The sequence below is a fragment of the Biomphalaria glabrata genome, chromosome 5 (assembly GCF_947242115.1).
Source record: "Biomphalaria glabrata chromosome 5, xgBioGlab47.1, whole genome shotgun sequence".
Classification (NCBI taxonomy): Eukaryota; Metazoa; Mollusca; class Gastropoda; family Planorbidae; genus Biomphalaria; species Biomphalaria glabrata.
In genome coordinates this window covers 33992396-34011732 of record NC_074715.1, presented here as the reverse complement: position 1 = coordinate 34011732, position 19337 = coordinate 33992396, and the positions used below count along the sequence as shown (strand labels likewise).

The 19337-nt window shown below is 38.6% G+C and overlaps 1 protein-coding gene across 1 annotated transcript in view; it reads right to left on the bottom strand.

Moving 5' to 3' along the window:
- The window catches only part of LOC106060279 (collagen alpha-1(IX) chain-like), a 159667-nt gene that overhangs the window by 16379 nt on the left and 123951 nt on the right, over window positions 1-19337 (bottom strand). Inside the window, exons 33-35 of the mRNA XM_056030301.1 lie at window positions 11159-11230; window positions 9352-9387; window positions 6610-6666 (exon numbers count right to left, since the gene is read on the bottom strand). Coding sequence (XP_055886276.1) covers window positions 6610-6666; window positions 9352-9387; window positions 11159-11230 — 165 coding nt within the window. The remainder of the gene's footprint in view (window positions 1-6609; window positions 6667-9351; window positions 9388-11158; window positions 11231-19337) is intronic.

Below are 19337 nucleotides of genomic sequence, written 5' to 3'. Positions count from 1 at the left end.
CTACAGTACTGTCTAGAAGCAGATACAAGTGCAGTACTGTCTAGAAGCAGATACAAGTGCAGTACTGTCTAGAAGCAGATACAAGTGCAGTACTGTCGAGAAGCAGATACAAGTGCAGTACTGTCTAGAAGCAGATACAAGTGCAGTACTGTCTAGAAGCAGATACAAGTGCAGTACTGTCGAGAAGCAGATACAAGTGCAGTACTGTCTAGAAGCAGATACAAGTGCAGTACTGTCTAGAAGCAGATACAAGTGCAGTACTGTCTAGAAGCAGATACAAGTGCAGTACTGTCTAGAAGCAGATACAAGTGCAGTACTGTCGAGAAGCAGATACAAGTGCAGTATTGTCTAGAAGCAGATACAAGTACGGTACTGTCTAGAAGCAGATACAAGTGCAGTACTGTCGAGAAGCAGATACAAGTACGGTACTGTCTAGAAGCAGATACAAGTGCAGTACTGTCTAGAAGCAGATACAAGTACGGTACTGTCGAGAAGCAGATACAAGTGCAGTACTGTCTAGAAGCAGATACAAGTGCAGTACTGTCTAGAAGCAGATACAAGTGCAGTACTGTCGAGAAGCAGATACAAGTGCAGTACTGTCTAGAAGCAGATACAAGTACGGTACTGTCTAGAAGCAGATACAAGTGCAGTATTGTCTAGAAGCAGATACAAGTACGGTACTGTCGAGAAGCAGATACAAGTGCAGTACTGTCTAGAAGCAGATACAAGTGCAGTACTGTCTAGAAGCAGATACAAGTGCAGTACTGTCGAGAAGCAGATACAAGTGCAGTACTGTCTAGAAGCAGATACAAGTGCAGTACTGTCGAGAAGCAGATACAAGTACGGTACTGTCTAGAAGTAGATACAAGTGCAGTACTGTCGAGAAGCAGATACAAGTGCAGTACTGTCGAGAAGCAGATACAAGTGCAGTATTGTCGAGAAGCAGATACAAGTGCAGTACTGTCTAGAAGCAGATACAAGTACAGTACTGTCTAGAAGCAGATACAAGTGCAGTACTGTCGAGAAGCAGATACAAGTGCAGTACTGTCTAGAAGCAGATACAAGTGCAGTACTGTCTAGGAGCAGATACAAGTGCAGTACTGTCGAGAAGCAGATACAACTACAGTACTGTCTAGAAGCAGATACAAGTGCATTACTGTCTAGAAGCAGATACAACTACAGTACTGTCTAGAAGCAGATACAAGTGCATTACTGTCTAGAAGCAGATACAACTACAGTACTGTCTAGAAGCAGATACAAGTGCAGTACTGTCGAGAAGCAGATACAAGTGCAGTACTGTCGAGAAGCAGATACAAGTGCAGTACTGTCGAGAAGCAGATACAAGTGCAGTACTGTCTAGAAGCAGATACAACTACAGTACTGTCTAGAAGCAGATACAAGTGCAGTACTGTCGAGAAGCAGATACAAGTACGGTACTGTCTAGAAGCAGATACAAGTGCAGTACTGTCTAGAAGCAGATACAAGTGCAGTACTGTCGAGAAGCAGATACAAGTGCAGTACTGTCGAGAAGCAGATACAACTACAGTACTGTCTAGAAGCAGATACAAGTGCAGTACTGTCTAGAAGCAGATACAAGTGCAGTACTGTCTAGAAGCAGATACAAGTGCAGTACTGTCGAGAAGCAGATACAAGTGCAGTACTGTCGAGAAGCAGATACAAGTGCAGTACTGTCTAGAAGCAGATACAAGTGCAGTACTGTCGAGAAGCAGATACAAGTGCAGTACTGTCTAGAAGCAGATACAAGTGCAGTACTGTCTAGAAGCAGATACAAGTGCAGTACTGTCGAGAAGCAGATACAAGTGCAGTATTGTCTAGAAGCAGATACAAGTACGGTACTGTCTAGAAGCAGATACAAGTGCAGTACTGTCGAGAAGCAGATACAAGTACGGTACTGTCTAGAAGCAGATACAAGTGCAGTACTGTCTAGAAGCAGATACAAGTACGGTACTGTCGAGAAGCAGATACAAGTGCAGTACTGTCTAGAAGCAGATACAAGTGCAGTACTGTCTAGAAGCAGATACAAGTGCAGTACTGTCGAGAAGCAGATACAAGTGCAGTACTGTCTAGAAGCAGATACAAGTACGGTACTGTCTAGAAGCAGATACAAGTGCAGTATTGTCTAGAAGCAGATACAAGTACGGTACTGTCTAGAAGCAGATACAAGTGCAGTACTGTCTAGGAGCAGATACAAGTGCAGTACTGTCGAGAAGCAGATACAAGTGCAGTACTGTCGAGAAGCAGATACAAGTGCAGTACTGTCTAGAAGCAGATACAAGTACGGTACTGTCTAGAAGCAGATACAAGTGCAGTATTGTCTAGAAGCAGATACAAGTACGGTACTGTCGAGAAGCAGATACAAGTGCAGTACTGTCTAGAAGCAGATACAAGTGCAGTACTGTCTAGAAGCAGATACAAGTGCAGTACTGTCGAGAAGCAGATACAAGTGCAGTACTGTCTAGAAGCAGATACAAGTGCAGTACTGTCGAGAAGCAGATACAAGTACGGTACTGTCTAGAAGTAGATACAAGTGCAGTACTGTCGAGAAGCAGATACAAGTGCAGTACTGTCTAGAAGCAGATACAAGTGCAGTACTGTCTAGAAGCAGATACAAGTGCAGTACTGTCGAGAAGCAGATACAAGTGCAGTATTGTCTAGAAGCAGATACAAGTACGGTACTGTCTAGAAGCAGATACAAGTGCAGTACTGTCTAGGAGCAGATACAAGTGCAGTACTGTCGAGAAGCAGATACAAGTGCAGTACTGTCTAGAAGCAGATACAAGTGCAGTACTGTCTAGAAGCAGATACAAGTGCAGTACTGTCGAGAAGCAGATACAAGTGCAGTACTGTCGAGAAGCAGATACAAGTGCAGTACTGTCGAGAAGCAGATACAAGTGCAGTATTGTCTAGAAGCAGATACAAGTACGGTACTGTCTAGAAGCAGATATAAGTGCAGTACTGTCGAGAAGCAGATACAAGTGCAGTACTGTCGAGAAGCAGATACAAGTGCAGTACTGTCTAGAAGCAGATACAAGTGCAGTACTGTCGAGAAGCAGATACAAGTGCAGTACTGTCGAGAAGCAGATACAAGTGCAGTATTGTCTAGAAGCAGATACAAGTGCAGTACTGTCGAGAAGCAGATACAAGTATGGTACTGTCAAAATCCGACATCATTTTGTGCTTTAACGTGTAGTCTGTCATTTACTAACACAGAAAGCCTTCAGACATTTGTTAGTAGAATTGAGTAAGAGGATTTCACGCGTTAATTAATTCAGTGTCAGGTTAGTATATGTACATGTATACAAGATAAAGCTATCCAGAACTTCAACTCTACTCATAAACTCGGTGTAGACTTATATTGATTCTAGATAATTTAGAAGGATGTATAAAAGAGGGACATCTAATGGTCCGACAGTTACGCTGGGCAGGGCACGTATTCCTTATGGGGGACGAACGTATGCCAAAAGCAGTCTTTTTTGGTGAGCTCAAAGGTTGTCGACGTAACAGAGGTGCCCCTATTAGTTTTGTGTAATCTGTATGTCTGTCCGTCTGTGACGTTTAGATCGCTAAAAAAAAATACAATACATTAAAAAAAAAATCCGACAACCTGATATTTTAGATCTTGCAAAGCTCTGGCGCAGTTAACGAATCCTGACATGTCCTCCATATGCACATAGCGTCATTCTAAATAGAACCCAGCTCTCAACGTTTGCATTTAATAATTTTAAGATAACACGTGTAAGAGACTCGATATGATGTTATTATAGTATCAATCATCTGCCGACTAGATCTATATTTAGAAATGATCTATTCATCAGCGTAATCTTATTCTGCTAATAGACTTAAATCTATTTTTTCTTGTTTTAAGCGGCCTCTGTAACACACAAGAAAAAAACGATACTATTTTTTGTGTCGTTTGTCTGTCGGACTGTCACGTTTGGATCGAATTTTTTTTTTAAAAAGATATTAAAAAGATGATTTCACTTTTTGGCACAAATATTCTACCTATAAGTAAAAATAATAAACTTATTCAATATTTTTTCAAGGGAAAAGCAACGCCAAATCTTGTCTGTGGCATTTTACGTCTCGAGAGACGATCTTTTCCCATTGCAACTTCTTGTGTGACTAAAGAGGTCAATCCTAGATACACAGCTGCTATCGCATGTTGGGCATATGTAATCCCCAGGCGCCGTTGCATTTTCACCCTTCTTTCTGCTTCTGTTGTGTATGACATCTGCAATCTGTGACCCTTCCTTTATGCTCTCACTCCATGTGGATCTGTCCAGTGCCACCTCTTCCCAGTTGCCAGTGTCGATTTTGAAGAGCTTCATGTCGCGTTTGCATACATCCGTATAACGTAAAAGTGGGCAATCAGCGGATCTCCTGCTTTCTATTAGATCGTCATACAGGATGTCCTGTGGAAGTCGACCTACTGGCATTCTACGAACGTGGCCAAGCCAGCCAAGGCGTCTGCTGCTGATAACAGAGCGGATGTCCTGGCACCCTGCTCTATGTAGCACTTCCTCATTGGTTATTTTATCTTGCCACCTTATTTTAAAGATCCGCCTTAGGCATCGGGGGTGGAAGACATTCAGCTTTTTTTCCTGCCATGAGTAGGTTGACCATGTTTTACTTCCGTACAGCAAGGTGCTCAACACACAGGTCCGGTAGACTGGGGCTTAGTACTGTTAGTTAGTAATATGTTGTCCCAGACTCTTTTCTGCAACCGTGACATGGTGGCCATTGCCTTGGCTATCCTGTTGTTAATGTCTTTATCCAGTAGAGTGTTGTTGGATATGATGGAGCCAAGGTAACAAAAGTGATCAACAATTTCTAGTGGTTGGCAATTAATGCTTAACGCCAAATAATTATCTGAAATCGCTGTTCTGACATAATATATTTAGGCCTATCTTTCTTGCCAAAAGATCTAGAAATCTAATGATTGATAATAAGCTATTCCTCTGTTTTCAACTAAAAAACAAACAAACAACAACGCCAAATGATAATCTTAAATTTGATTACTTTAGACAATCAAAACAAAAATCATGGCTTGAAAATTTCTTGTCTGTTGGCGGATCTGGTTGGGGCCTCCTCTGAGTTAGTATGATAACACAAACTCTTTATTCTAGAAATTGTAAGCTAAACTTATTTAGCTATAATAATAATTGTATTTCCATGAACATCTTAAATACGATGCTTTTCACTGAAATAACTTCTAGGCGTGGAATAGAGAAATATAAAGTAGCTCTATATTATATTGTTTTCTACATACAGACTCTGTAGACAAGAATGTTAATAAAGTCATGTTTCTCACAGCAGCAGTTTAATTCTTGACTGTGTCACTGAGTGCGATGACCTGGGACGTTAATTACGTAAGTCACACAACAGAGAAACACGGGGAGCAAAATAAACAAACAAAAAAACTCATAGGCAAATGGAGAGACTAATGAGGCAGGAGAACGAACTATGTGTAATAAGACAAGATGTGTGTGTGTGAGAGAGAGAGAGAGAGTATATATACATGTCCAAACATTAGATCAACAAAAAACTGATTGACATGACCAAACATTAGATCAACAAACAAACTGATTGACATGGCCAAACATTAGATCAACAAACAAACTGATTGACATGACCAAACATTAGATCAACAAACAAACTGATTGACATGTCCAAACATTAGATCAACAAAAAACTGATTGACATGACCAAACATTAGATCAACAAACAAACTGATTGACATGGCCAAACATTAGATCAACAAACAAACTGATTGACATGACCAAACATTAGATCAACAAACAAACTGATTGACATGACCAAACATTAGATCAACAAACAAACTGATTGACATGACCAAACATTAGATCAACAAACAAACTGATTGACATGAATAAACATTAGATCAACAAACAAACTGATTGACATGACCAAACATTAGATCAACAAACAAACTGATTGACATGACCAAACATTAGATCAACAAACAAACTGATTGACATGACCAAACATTAGATCAACAAACAAACTGATTGACATGACCAAACATTAGATCAACAAACAAACTGATTGACATGACCAAACATTAGATCAACAAACAAACTGATTGACATGACCAAACATTAGATCAACAAACAAACTGATTGACATGACCAAACATTAGATCAACAAACAAACTGATTGACATGACCAAACATTAAATCAACAAACAAACTGATTGACATGACCAAACATTAGATCAACAAACAAACTGATTGACATGACCAATGACTACACTAGTTTTGAATTTAGCCTTTATCTGGTAGGATTCGTTTAAAAAATGCGCAATAAAAATCCACTTTGATCTATTTAAAAATTAAATCCCATTTATACAAGTAATGTTAAATAACCTTTCACCTGACAAGTGTCTAGTAAACATGGCACACTTGTGGTTGAGAGGGAAATAAACTGAATGTTAGACAAGCTGTAACATAAGGCTTGTACTAAATACTGAGGTGTAGAAGAGATGGAACCAATCGAAATGAACATGAATATAAACAAACTTTGGATACTAAATAGAAGTAATGGATCCACCCTGTACAGAAGACTTACCATCTGACCCATTGGTCCCCTGGAGTCTCCTTCGATCACTTGTGCAGGGATATAGTTCTACAATGAAACAAGAAAAACATACAAAATACTTTTAAAAAAAAACACAGCTTATCAAAATGTAGTTGTATCAATTAGTTTGGATCAGTCAAGTAATTAAATTTGTAATAGATCTAGGGATTCTAGACCAACACTAAATCTGTGCGATTAGAAATATTTTCACCAATTGTTTTTGCTTAGCGCTATTTCTTGCCGTTAGCTTTCTCACTATTCTTTCATCCTATCACTTATCTGGACCAGTTGGGTAAATTGGGAGTGGGGGGGGGGGGAAGAATATCTGGGTGATTTTTTTTTTACCGTATTCGCTTTTTAAAAGCATATACACACACACAAATAAATAAATAAATACATAAATAAAAATTATTTACAACTGGGGAAACGACCTACATTCGAACAAATGGCTCAAGCCTCCTCAAGCCGACAAGATACCTTTGAAAATAGATTGGATATTTATCTATTGTGTGTATAAAGTTAATTTGAAGCGGCGACCTATAAAGGGGACAAATTCAGCTTATACCACCACTTCAGTCCAGTAAAATTTGTTTCCCTTGATACCAAACAAATAATTAATTACCAATAGTTAATTAACTAGTTGTTTAATGTTTTTAAAAATTGATTATTACGTTGTCTGTTCAAAGAAATAAGTGTGCAAAGTTTGATTCGAAATTGTGTGTCGGAGAAATAGCGTTGAAACATTTTTTTTACCATACAGAGTGAGTTGCTATTAGCTTTGTAAAAAAGTAAGTACATTCGTTTATGTTAAGAACAAACACGCTTTAAATTGATTAATTTTGAGATTGCTATTAACTATTTAAGCGCAATCTATCTGGAATGTCATCCTATCCAGATGGTTTGGTTTTAAATCCCCTCATTGTTTGCTATTTAGCCGGCATTTACTTAGTTCGAAGGATGAGTTCTATGCTGGGAGTGAAACTACTAAATCTTGTTAACATTTTTAATTCGGAAAAAAAAAGATTTGAAAAAAAAATAATTTCCGTTTGGAAGTCACGTGTCTGTAGATTAAGCTAATCAGTTTTCTAAACTAAAATTGAATGTCTCGCCCATGAATGAATCACTAACTCAACATCTTTCCGTTTGTTGCAGGTAGACGCAATACTCAAAAGTAAAATCGTGCTTATGTTTACGTAGCTGTTTGACCCACCAGCTTCACGGCTAACAGAGCACGGCCTTGAAACGTGAGGAAGCTGTTAGAATCAAGTACTCAGAAAGACACAAAGATAAAGGCACATTCCTTGTTCCAAATGCTAGGGCTAATTTGTACAAATGCATCTTCCTTCCTAATGCTATTAGAGCATGGAATGGGTTGCCTGAGTCAGCCAGGAAAACCAATGACTTAGCAGAATTTAATTCATTGCACGCATGACTAGATTGACCTAGAAACACGCGTAGGACGTAATCATCTTTTTTTTTTGTAGTAACGTCTGTATTTTATAAGATAAGGGTGAGACCTAGATTTGCACTGATTACTACGCTTAACTTGTCAGCATCTCTCAGTAGGTTAAACACAAAATTACGCAGTGCCGCATTTCAGGACAAGGAGGAGGGGGGAGATTGAAAAGTAAGGGGAAAAAAAAGGTGTGGGGATTCGGAGGAAAGGAAAACCTGCAAAAAGGGAGGAGGGGAGGAAGGATCTGAATTTTAGATCAAGACGGCAGCATCGATGAACACCATCTGGTGTCTACTTCATTCGCAAGTGTCGTCCCTAAACACACACACACGACTATATTGAGTGCAGTCTAATTAGAATACATCCAGGGGGGGTGTGGGGCAACACCAGCGAACTCAATGTGGCACACAGAACGGAGGAAATGAATGTTGTAATGGTATTTCAATAGGAATTCTTGGCACGGGAAACGCCGTCAGATAAGCTTTGAATATTATAGGCAAGTAGATATTCTTCCTTATAATGAATGTTTAACAGATGGATTTGACATTATTCATTTGCTTGTGTGACTTAAGTGGCGTGTATATTGTCACGTGATTTATGCCCCTGAAACTGAAGCTCATCTCACCAGCACAGTCTGCAGAAAACTATTTCACCCACCTCTGACCTCTCAAAGAATGTCTTTCTACTGAAAATTTTACAGTCATATATATATATATATATATATATATATATATATATATATATATATATATATATATATAATAATATATCTATGACGGGTTGCAGAAGGTCACTTAAATGATGTCAAAGAGGCTGGGATTTTAATTGCGAGTCCAGAAACTTCCAACAGATCTTAAAGGAGACAGCTTGACGCCCAATGTGCCGGACGGCGCGGAAGGATCTAAGTCTAAGTAAGTATAAGACATTGCAAAGGCTTCCTGGTCGTGTGGATTTATCAATGGTCTCGGGTTCAAACCCTGCCCTCTCTCATCACCCATCGTCCTGCGGGAGGTTTGGACTAGGAAGTAAATTATCTTCCACTCTGAAGGAATATCCGAAACATACAAAACATTTTACAAACTATTCCACTCTGGCCTTAGATGCTCTGATGTGCAAATTTCATCAGTTGAGGAAGGAACGCGATTGGTTATTGCACAGTTCATGTGACATAACGTTAGTAAACCATTGGCCACAGAAATAATGTTAAATGTACATTAGTTGCAATAGCACCTTCACACTGAAATTGGAAACCTTAAAAAAACAACATTTTTACTTACCGTGGACCCTTTTTCACCTGGTGGTCCCGGCGGTCCCTTGATAAAAAGAAAATAAGTTGTTTAGAATTATTTTTACATCAATATTTTGCTAATTAAAAAAAGAGAATGCTACTTAAGGACAGCGCAATTGAAAGACGTAGCAGTGAAACGGAGAGAACGAAACAACCCCTGTACTATGACAATCACTTTACACAAGTTTAGAACAGACTACAGGGAGGATCAAGTTTTAATTACTTTATTCTTTAACATAATTAATACACTTCAAACTTTCATTGCACATACAGTATTTAACATAAACAAATGATATGACAGTAATACAGATTTCAGCTATTAACCCTGATATCAGGGAACTCGTACAGACTATCTACAGTGTTATGATACTATTTTAAGTGTTTTGATGAGCTAGCAAAATACAACAAACTGGAAAATGACACTGACCCAAACAAAAAAAAGTTGGAGAATAAAAAGGGAAAGCGATGTCATAAAAACTATATTGCAAACACTTATCACACGCACACACATCTGGAGTATAAATAGAGCTCATTTCACCTGAGACAATACCGCGGGGGGATCGGGGGAAATCTATTCCTGACAAGCTTTTTTTTTTAGTTAAGTGGCCAGGTGATATGCAAGCATGCAATCAGTTCAAAGCTCACCCTCTCCACCAAGAGAATTCATCATCCAGCCGCCACTTCAGAAGTTTTCACGTCGATTGTTTCCCGTCGCTTCTTATTGCTTTTTGATGTTTCGCTTGTAGAACTCTTTTAGCTTGAACCATTCTTCCGAATTAGAGTTGGCTATATCTAAGCAGCTTGAAGGTAAAGAGCAACTCTATTGGTTCCATCTATCCGTTCATGGCAATAACCTAAAGACTTTACCTCTATTTCCCAACCCTTTTACTCTCTCGTATTACTAAAAGCGTTAAAGTGTAGTGTATAAACTTGTGAGAGTTGCCATTACACTGCCTCTTTTTCAGGCCGGAATTTGATTTCTAACTTATTCTTTTATTTTGTATGTTTCCTTCACAAATGAAGATTATGACGAATCAGCCGGAGGGCAGGAAGGGTCAGTGTTAGGGATCATTGGGATGACAGTGTGAAGCGTATGACCCAATTAGTGTTAACAATACCATGAAGCTGAATCAAACAAACACTATCAAGTGAGAAGGATAAAAATGAAAGTAAAGAAAATAAAACTCAATTGGACTTTTGCTATAACCCTTCCCCCCCCTTCCCGAGACTAGGATAAAACCATTTCATTAGTAAAGCCTGTATGAGATGGCACGTACGTGGTTTCATTGTTAGGCCACGCCCTGTATCACCACTCACTCAACACGCTCTAATCGTCTGCACAGAGTCTTCTGAAGGAAAAGAATATACTTAAATAACCAGCATAGATAGCTCACAGAAACTGTGTACGCCACTCTGCCTGTGTACGCTACTCTGCCTGTGTACGCCACTCTGCCTGTGTAACGCCACTCTGCCTGTGTACGCCACTCTGCCTGTGTACGCCACTCTGCCTGTGTACGCTACTCTGCCTGTGTAACGCCACTCTGCCTGTGTACGCTACTCTGCCTGTGTACGCTACTCTGCCTGTGTAACGCCACTCTGCCTGTGTAACGCCACTCTGCCTGTGTACGCTACTCTGCCTGTGTACGCTACTCTGCCTGTGTACGCCACTCTGCCTGTGTACGCCACTCTGCCTGTGTACGCTAATGACAGACTAACAAAAAAGAGTCGAAACAAAAAAAGACGCACGACATAAATGGCAATGATGATTGAGAATAGAACATTAGTCAAAGACTCACCGGCGGTCCAGTCATACCCATTGGTCCAACTGGTCCAACTGGACCCTGAGGTCCTGAAGGACCTGGTTTTCCCTGAGGACAAAATAACGAGTAGATGTAATTACCATACTACAGTAAAGTGAAGAAAATAAATGGACAAAATAAAAGTGAAATTATCTTGATACACATGTACATCTATTTCATAATTAATATAGTGTTTGCTGACATAAACACATACACATTTATGTAATAACCAACATAAAGTTTGCTGACACACACCTATCTAAGTAATATCCCACTTTAAGTTTATTACACACATGCACACATCTTTGTAATAACGAACTTAAAGTTTGCTGACACATACACACATCTTTGTAATGAGTAACTTAAAGTTTGCTGGTACAAACACATACACACATCTTTGTAATAACGAACTTAAAGTTTGCTGACTTGATTCAAGTTAATTTGTTTAATTGAAAGAGAGTGCCTGTTAGATACATCTAGATCTACTTACTGGTCAGTTAAGTTTAATCACATATCATGAACGTTGTACATTGAGATTTTACAGCCAGTGATGTTCAATCCATTAGTCCCTCCCCCGCCCCATACACTGATGATCTCTTGACCGTCTGTTTCGAAGTTGTACCAAATGTGTGCATGACATGACTACAGTTTAATTCAAGTATTAACTAAACACACTGAAGCTTTCAGGCCAATCATACAAATACAAACTCAATCGTATATGCCCCACCATGAAAGTGGCCAGGATTTGAAACATTTTTAAACTTGTTAAATACAAGGGAGATAGTAGGTACCCTTGAATGTACCAAAACACAAGCGAAGGTTAGAGCCCCCCCCCCCCCTTAAAACACACTCTTGCTTGCCCCCCCCCCCCCCCCCACCAGTTCAATAAAATGGATCCAGTTTATTTTCAATTATTTTGAAGAAAAAGCAAAAGGAAACATTGTCTTCTGTTGACGACATGGAGATGCCATATAAGCTTAGGGACTAATCATCCGGCCCTGAAAGAGAGTCAGAGAAAGAAAAGACAAACGAGGAGGAAACACCACCAATGGTTGAAAGAGAGACAGACAGACAGACAGATGGAAACATTGAAATTGAAATGAACTTCCTGAGACACAAAACACAGATATTGTTGGTATAGACACGAACTTTTCGTCATTTCCCTAAGTGGCCACAGTAGATGTATTTGATTTCCTTTTATTGGGTTAGTTACACAAATAACGAAGCATCAGTAGACCTATCAAGGATACTAGAATTCACAGACCAGAGCGTGGTAGGTAAAAAGCATTAATAGGTACTAAGCTTTTTCTTTATGAAAGAGATGGCAGGACATGTTTAAACATTAAATTCATATTAGAACATCATGGAAATTTGAAATAAAAATATATTGTGAGTATAATTGAGAAATCAACTGGCATAGACAGCCGTTAGGTAAATATATGTACAGGGCCGGCCTTAGGCCAATGCAACCTATGCGACCGCAGTGGGCCCTGCACTTTTAAAGGACCCGCGCTAATTCAAGGTGTATAAATTATTAATTTAAACCATTTTATAACTTACAACAGATTTCCCGCGCCCTCCTGTCGATTTACCAGGAGCTCCTGGAAATCTCCCGAAATTGCATAATATACAAAAAAAGTCCTTAAAATATACGAAAATATATAGACAAAAATTGTCATTTTGGGGTGTCATTCAATATTGAAAACGCCAATCCTACGCGCGATAAATAAAAACGGTATTATGCATTAGCCGTAATTGTGTAATCTGGTTAAAGAAGCTTCTCGCGCCTCAAACTAATGAGGAATTACTTGAGGTCAATAATTCTCGTAGATAGATTGAAACATTTGGTAATTCTTGCTATTGAGCGTGATGTATGTAGGAAATACAATTTTTATTATATACTGTATGTCTTCGCTACACGCAAGGCTCGTAAAGTAGTTCTGTACGTAGTAAAGAATGAATGAAATGCAAAGACGAATTTATTTTCTAATACAAACTCTTAAATTTCACTTTCTATCCGTACCCCTACCCAAACTTGGCTCCGCGAAATCCGTTTCGCATAGGGCCCCACAACTTTTAGTCTCGCCCTGCTATTTAGTGACGGGTGAATACAGAGTAGATTACTTGTTCTCCTCCCCCCCCCCTCTTTTTTTCGCCGCTAAAACTACATGGGGTAAAAATGAAAAAGAGTGATCTTTCCATGACTTCTTGGTCACAACGGTTATGTCCGGCACTGCTATTTTGTAACGGGTGAATATTACTTGTTCTCATCTTTTTTTTTCTTCATAGGGTAACTCTAGTAGGACTTGCAGAAATAAAAGAGTGATCTTTTCTTTACTTCTTGTCCAAACGTTTGAGCCATGAAGAGAATTATATATAGAGAGATATATAAATATATAATAATAATAAGGCTTGTCTTTGAGTCCGAAGATGAATGAGGAATGCAGTATTTCCGGTGGCTATTATTAACAAGAAATAGCTGAGGGGAGGGAGTCTCAGATTGAGACAGAGACAGCCAACCAACGAGCTGTAGAAAACGATGTATTAACTAGTGTGTCACTTCATTCTGTACATTCATTTCTTAAAGCTAGAAATAGTGACTCAAAATAATTCAAATAAATTGTGAACTCATTTCGAAATTTCAGTTTACAAGCAATATTGGATTCTAATTAGTAAGACGTTAGAGTCGATCAGCAGACGACACAGCTAATACTTCAGTAAGACGTTAGAGTCGATCAGCAGACGACACAGCTAATACTTCAGTAAGACGTTAGAGTCGATCAGCAGACGACACAGCTAATACTTCAGTAAGACGTTAGAGTCGATCAGCAGACGACACAGCTAATACTTCTCTTTGCTTCGTTGTACATTGATTTAGAAAGTCTAGAACCTTCTCTCACAAGAACGCACTGAAAAGCTCTTGACAGGACATTTAAGTCTACACATAAACAACCCAGTTTGACATGCCAAGTGTTTTAGTGTTGCCACTGCCTGAGTGTATCGCGTGGACAACTGGTTTACAAATAAAGTCTCTTTTTTTTTTCTCTCTCTCTCTCTCTGTGTTGTCGAACAGTTCACATTTCTGCAGACTTCAAATGACTGACGTGACGGGTGAGCAGTCTACGCTATCACCGTCACGATCTGACGAATGGAAGCAGTTGGTACGAATTGGATACAATTATTTGTCTAGGCTTTTATCTTCACCTCTTTGAGTTTGTTAGTTTTGTATAAAGTGTTGAATGTTGGACGCACTGACCTATATAGTATATTATGTATAATATATATATAGGTCTGTGATAGTATTTTATATATAGGTCTGTGGTCGGACCGAGCAGTTTAGACCTTCTCCCAGATACCCCACTGATCCACAAATGAGATTGGAACATAGCACTATATAAAAGCTATAATTTATTTATTTATCAGTTGTTAAGAAAGATCTGGATCTGTTACTCTAGGTTTAATGAAATAATTGAAACATGTTGTTTTTTCTTTACATTATATAAATAAAAAATACAATACCAAAAATATTATAATTTAGTATTTTTCTGGAAAATTGTGTCAGACAATGCAATCAATGGAGAGTTACTACTGTAGAAAAACTAAAAGCGTTTCTAGCACAAATCAGATAAAAGGTATCGATAAACTCGTTTTTATGCATGTCATCTTATTGGAGTTGAGTTGGTCATTGATCACATCTGGATTAAGTTACTCAATTGACAAGAAAGAACGGTGTATCTAGATTAAATCAGATTATTTCATATATAAAATAAAAAGTTGAGGATCTACTTTAACCCCCCCCCCCTCCTTTTTTTTCTCTTCTTTTAAAAAAAATAATTCTTATTAGTGTCAGAAAGATAAGAGAGTACTGATTGTACATTTAAATAGTATGGTATTAAAAAGAATATGTTTTTCTTCAATGAGCTTCTAAACGTGATTGAGCCTATGTAGGACAATAACATCTTGATGACATCAAAGTACTTTGTTGGTTACATTTCTTACAGAAGAATGTCTCAATTTGGTTATGATGAAACACAAGCGCTAGGAAGTGCGAGTTATGTTTTAAATGAGTATTGCTGGGCTTTTAGTAACAGGTACAACAACGGTCTGGTACTAGGTCTGGTACTTCAACGACAAAAAGACATTTTGTTTCGATTAACGCGGACCCCGATAAGGCGTGGAACCATTTGCTGGACTAACTCAAGCGCCGTCTCTGCTACTACGTGAGCATTGTTAACGTTGGTTTGGTTTATGGGGTCCATCTGTCTCCCACTAAAACATTGACTTTGTCCACTTGACTAATAACATCACGAAAAAGGCTGGCACGACCTTTGACCTTACTTCTTGTCTTCTCCCTCTCTTTTATTTCTTCTCTCTTTCCACCTAGTCTACTTTCTTTTTCACCTTACTTCTCTTTCTTTTGAATGACTCATTCTCTCTACTCTCTCTCTCTCTCTTTCTTCTCTTCGTTCTTTTCGTCTTTTTATTATTACTCTTTCTTAAGTTCTCTCTTTGTAACATCAAATAGCTAGATGGTTTTGTATCACCAAGTCTCTCTCTCTCTAGAACTATTTCTTTAACATCAAATAGCTAGATGGTTTTGTATCACCAAGTCTCTCTCTCTCTCTAGAACTATTTCTTTAACATCAAATAGCTAGATGGTTTTGTATCACCAAGTCTCTCTCTCTCTCTAGAACTATTTCTTTAACATCAAATAGCTAGATGGTTTTGTATCACCAAGTCTCTCTCTCTAGAACTATTTCTTTAACATCCCAGAATCTCTATCTACAACTTTTGCTAAACATTTCCGAATTTCTCTTTATAACTTTTTTTCTTTTACAAATATTTCTCTTTTTTTTTCACCTCTCTCTCTCTTTTTCTCCACATGCTAGGGGTCTCTATAGTCTCTGTTGACCAGCGTTAGTAACTAGTCTAGTCAGTTAGTTTAGATTTCACGGTAATGTATCTGTCCACCTGAAAGCCATTACCTCTTCCAGCTGGAGCTCTGGGCATGTTGTACATTTTTTTGGTACATATACACAGATGGCTACCAAAACATTCCCCCCCCCCCTTCCCTGGTGGGATACCAAACTTAGAGGTTGCCATGGTGATGTTGACGACCGACTTTACTATGACTTTAGTTCCGTATTCTTCTTTCTCATCCCCCCTACTCTTAAAAACAACAACAGAAAGCATACTTTGAATAATAGACCAGGACGTCAATGTGGTCTCAGCGTTCACAGACCAGGACGTCAATGTGGTCTCAGAGTTCACAGACCAGGACGTCAATGTGGTCTCAGCGTTCACAGACCAGGACGTCAATGTGGTCTCAGCGTTCACAGACCAGGACGTCATGTGGTCTCAGCGTTCACAGACCAGGACGTCAATGTGGTCATTGCGAATGATGCTAATGCTGGAACTGTCTTGTCATGCATTATCTCATCATTTATCTCATCCAGTGTCACTTCGCATTATTTGTAACTAAATCCTAACTGAAAGTTTAAAGAAAAACAAATTACGGTAAAGCTTCTTAGATCTCATAGTACTGTCTAGACTACAGCATCTTAGTAAATACAATGAGCTTTCCCACTGTAATAATGGCACCATATTTTATAATACAGCATCGCTATTAAATAAATATGATAATACCTGGAGAGAGAGAGAGAGAGAGAGAGAGAGGGAAGACAAAAAGAAGATAAACTAAGAGTGACAGACTTAAAAAAAAAGAATGTCCGGACACCTAAATCCCTCGCTTTGATAAATGTAACCACTCACGTCTGAACAGGATGTGCTTACATCACAAGTTCTGGAGTTCAATCTTTTACCAATGAAACTGGAAAGAAGAAGAAAAGAAAGGGCCAAGTACTCTTGCAACTAAATCTCAACAGAGACTAGACACAACAGTCCAGGCATCTGAAGACAAACAAGAAGTGTGCTGTAAGAATGAAGAGAAATAAATACAAATCCCCTCAAATCTATTTAGAAAGCAGTCGAGTGACCCCACCCAGTCACTGCTTGAAACATACTCGCGACCATGAACATTCTAGACTTGCTATTTCCCCCTCCAGCCGATTATAAATGTCTGAGGTCTTGTGGGCGTGACATGCATTCCGGAAAACGAGAATGGCAGACATTTCTGAAGGTGTAGCATTGTTTAATGATCTCCTGAGAAAGAAGAGTTGTTGTTTTTTCCAGTTGTTCTAAAATTTCATTAATTGCGCAGGATCATTTTCTTAATATGAAAAGGTCAGAGTTAAAAGGTCAGAGTTTAAAAAAGGAAATTATTACGGGGGCGTGGTGGCTGAGTGTTAAACCGTTTTTTTTTCCGAAACGAGGAGACTCTGGTTCGAATCTCGGTGATAACTGGCCTTTTGATTCCTAAGACGCCTCTGAGTCCACTCAATTCTAATGGGTACCTGAAATGTGTTGCTGTCCACATGACGTTAACGGTCAGCCATAAAATCAGATGAACTTGACATCAGCTGCTTTATAGGTTACAAGGTCTGAAAGAAGTACTTTCCTTTTGAAGCTTTGTTCATTTTGTTGGTTGCGTTAGCTGGGGAGTCAGAGCTGTAACTTAATTCCGCTTTATGTCTATGGGCCAAGTGAAAAATAGTTTTTCATAAATCTGATTTAGGCATTTGATAGAGACCAAATGCCAGGTGTAAATGTTTTTTTCTGATCTGCGTACGAGTCAGAATTTCCATCAATACATGAACAATGGTGATCGTTTCATGCCGTGTTTCTACAGATTGGAAGAGAGTTTCTATGCTGTCAATTTCAAATAAGTATTGAAACAAATAAGACTGTGTACCATCATATCGACCAATCGAAGCACTTCATGTATCCAATTCTACATTTTAACTAAACTATAACATTCTCTTGAGAGATTTAAGATTTATTGTCTCTTTTATATTTTTAATGCTGTTGTGTAAATATCATATTTGAGGGTATGTTTAGCTGTATAGCTTCAATTATATAGTTACATAGTTTCATTGTCTTTGTTGGATTTGAGTTGAAACGTAAAATTATCGTTTGAAAATAAATTTCACATTAAGAATTTAAAAGAGAGAGAGAGAGAGAGAGAGAGAGAGAGAGAGAGAGAGAGAGAAAGTAAAAGAGAAAATAGACAAAGAGACCAGCCGAGATTTCTGTATGAAACATCTGATTTTCTATCTTGTTTCCTGACTGAACAAAGAGACCAGCCGAGATTTCTGTATGAAACATCTGATGTTCTATCTTGTTTCCTGGCTGAACAAAGAGACCAGCCGAGATTTCTGTATGAAACATCTGATGTTCTATCTTGTTTCCTGACTGAACAAAGAGACCAGTAAAATTTGTTCTCTTCTCGCCAATAGTCCACCCATCAAGGTTTATAATTCTAGCGAGCTTCAAGTAAGGTCAAACAAAGGTTACAACTAATTCGATTTGGAAGAAACTACTCTATGGTGAACCCTCTCCAAGCAATGTATTCTTTTTTCTCCCCACACATTTGACTAGAAGACGTAACGTTGAAAGATCACTAAGTACAGAGTCCTATATAGGTACAGAGTCCTATAGAAGTACAGAGTCCTATAGAAGTACAGAGTCATTTGTCTATCAAATCTATTTATCTTCTCTTTTGAAGGTCTGTCATTTATTAATTCATCTCTTTGACAAACCTGACCACCTTTTGAGCGACTTCTGCGTAGTTCATAAACATTGTTGGTTCAACGCCTGGACACGAGCAGAAATAGTTTCATTCTATCTGGCTCCAGCATGTAGAACTCATCAATTGGCGTCTTTTAGAAGTATTTTCTAATGGTATTAATTGTAATTTTATGTGTTTAATTGACAATAGCACCCAAGGAGACGTTTATGAGACAAGAGATAAATAGACAATGATAATCTATAGATGAGAGCAGGGTCGAATGGATGACATTGCAAGACCCTTTCAAGGGACATCTTTGTTTTAAAAATATATCATTTGTAATGAAATAGACACAAAAAAAGTAAATTTGGAAGAGAGATTAGATGCACAAGTACTCTCTTTCTTTTCAGAACTAGCTGACACTCGGATTGAGTACTAGTATTAAGTGCACAAGTACTCTCTTTCTTTTCAGAACTAGCTGACACTCGGATTGAGTACTAGTATTAAGTGCATCTGATTGAAGCATAAAGAGAGAGGGGTGGGGAGGAG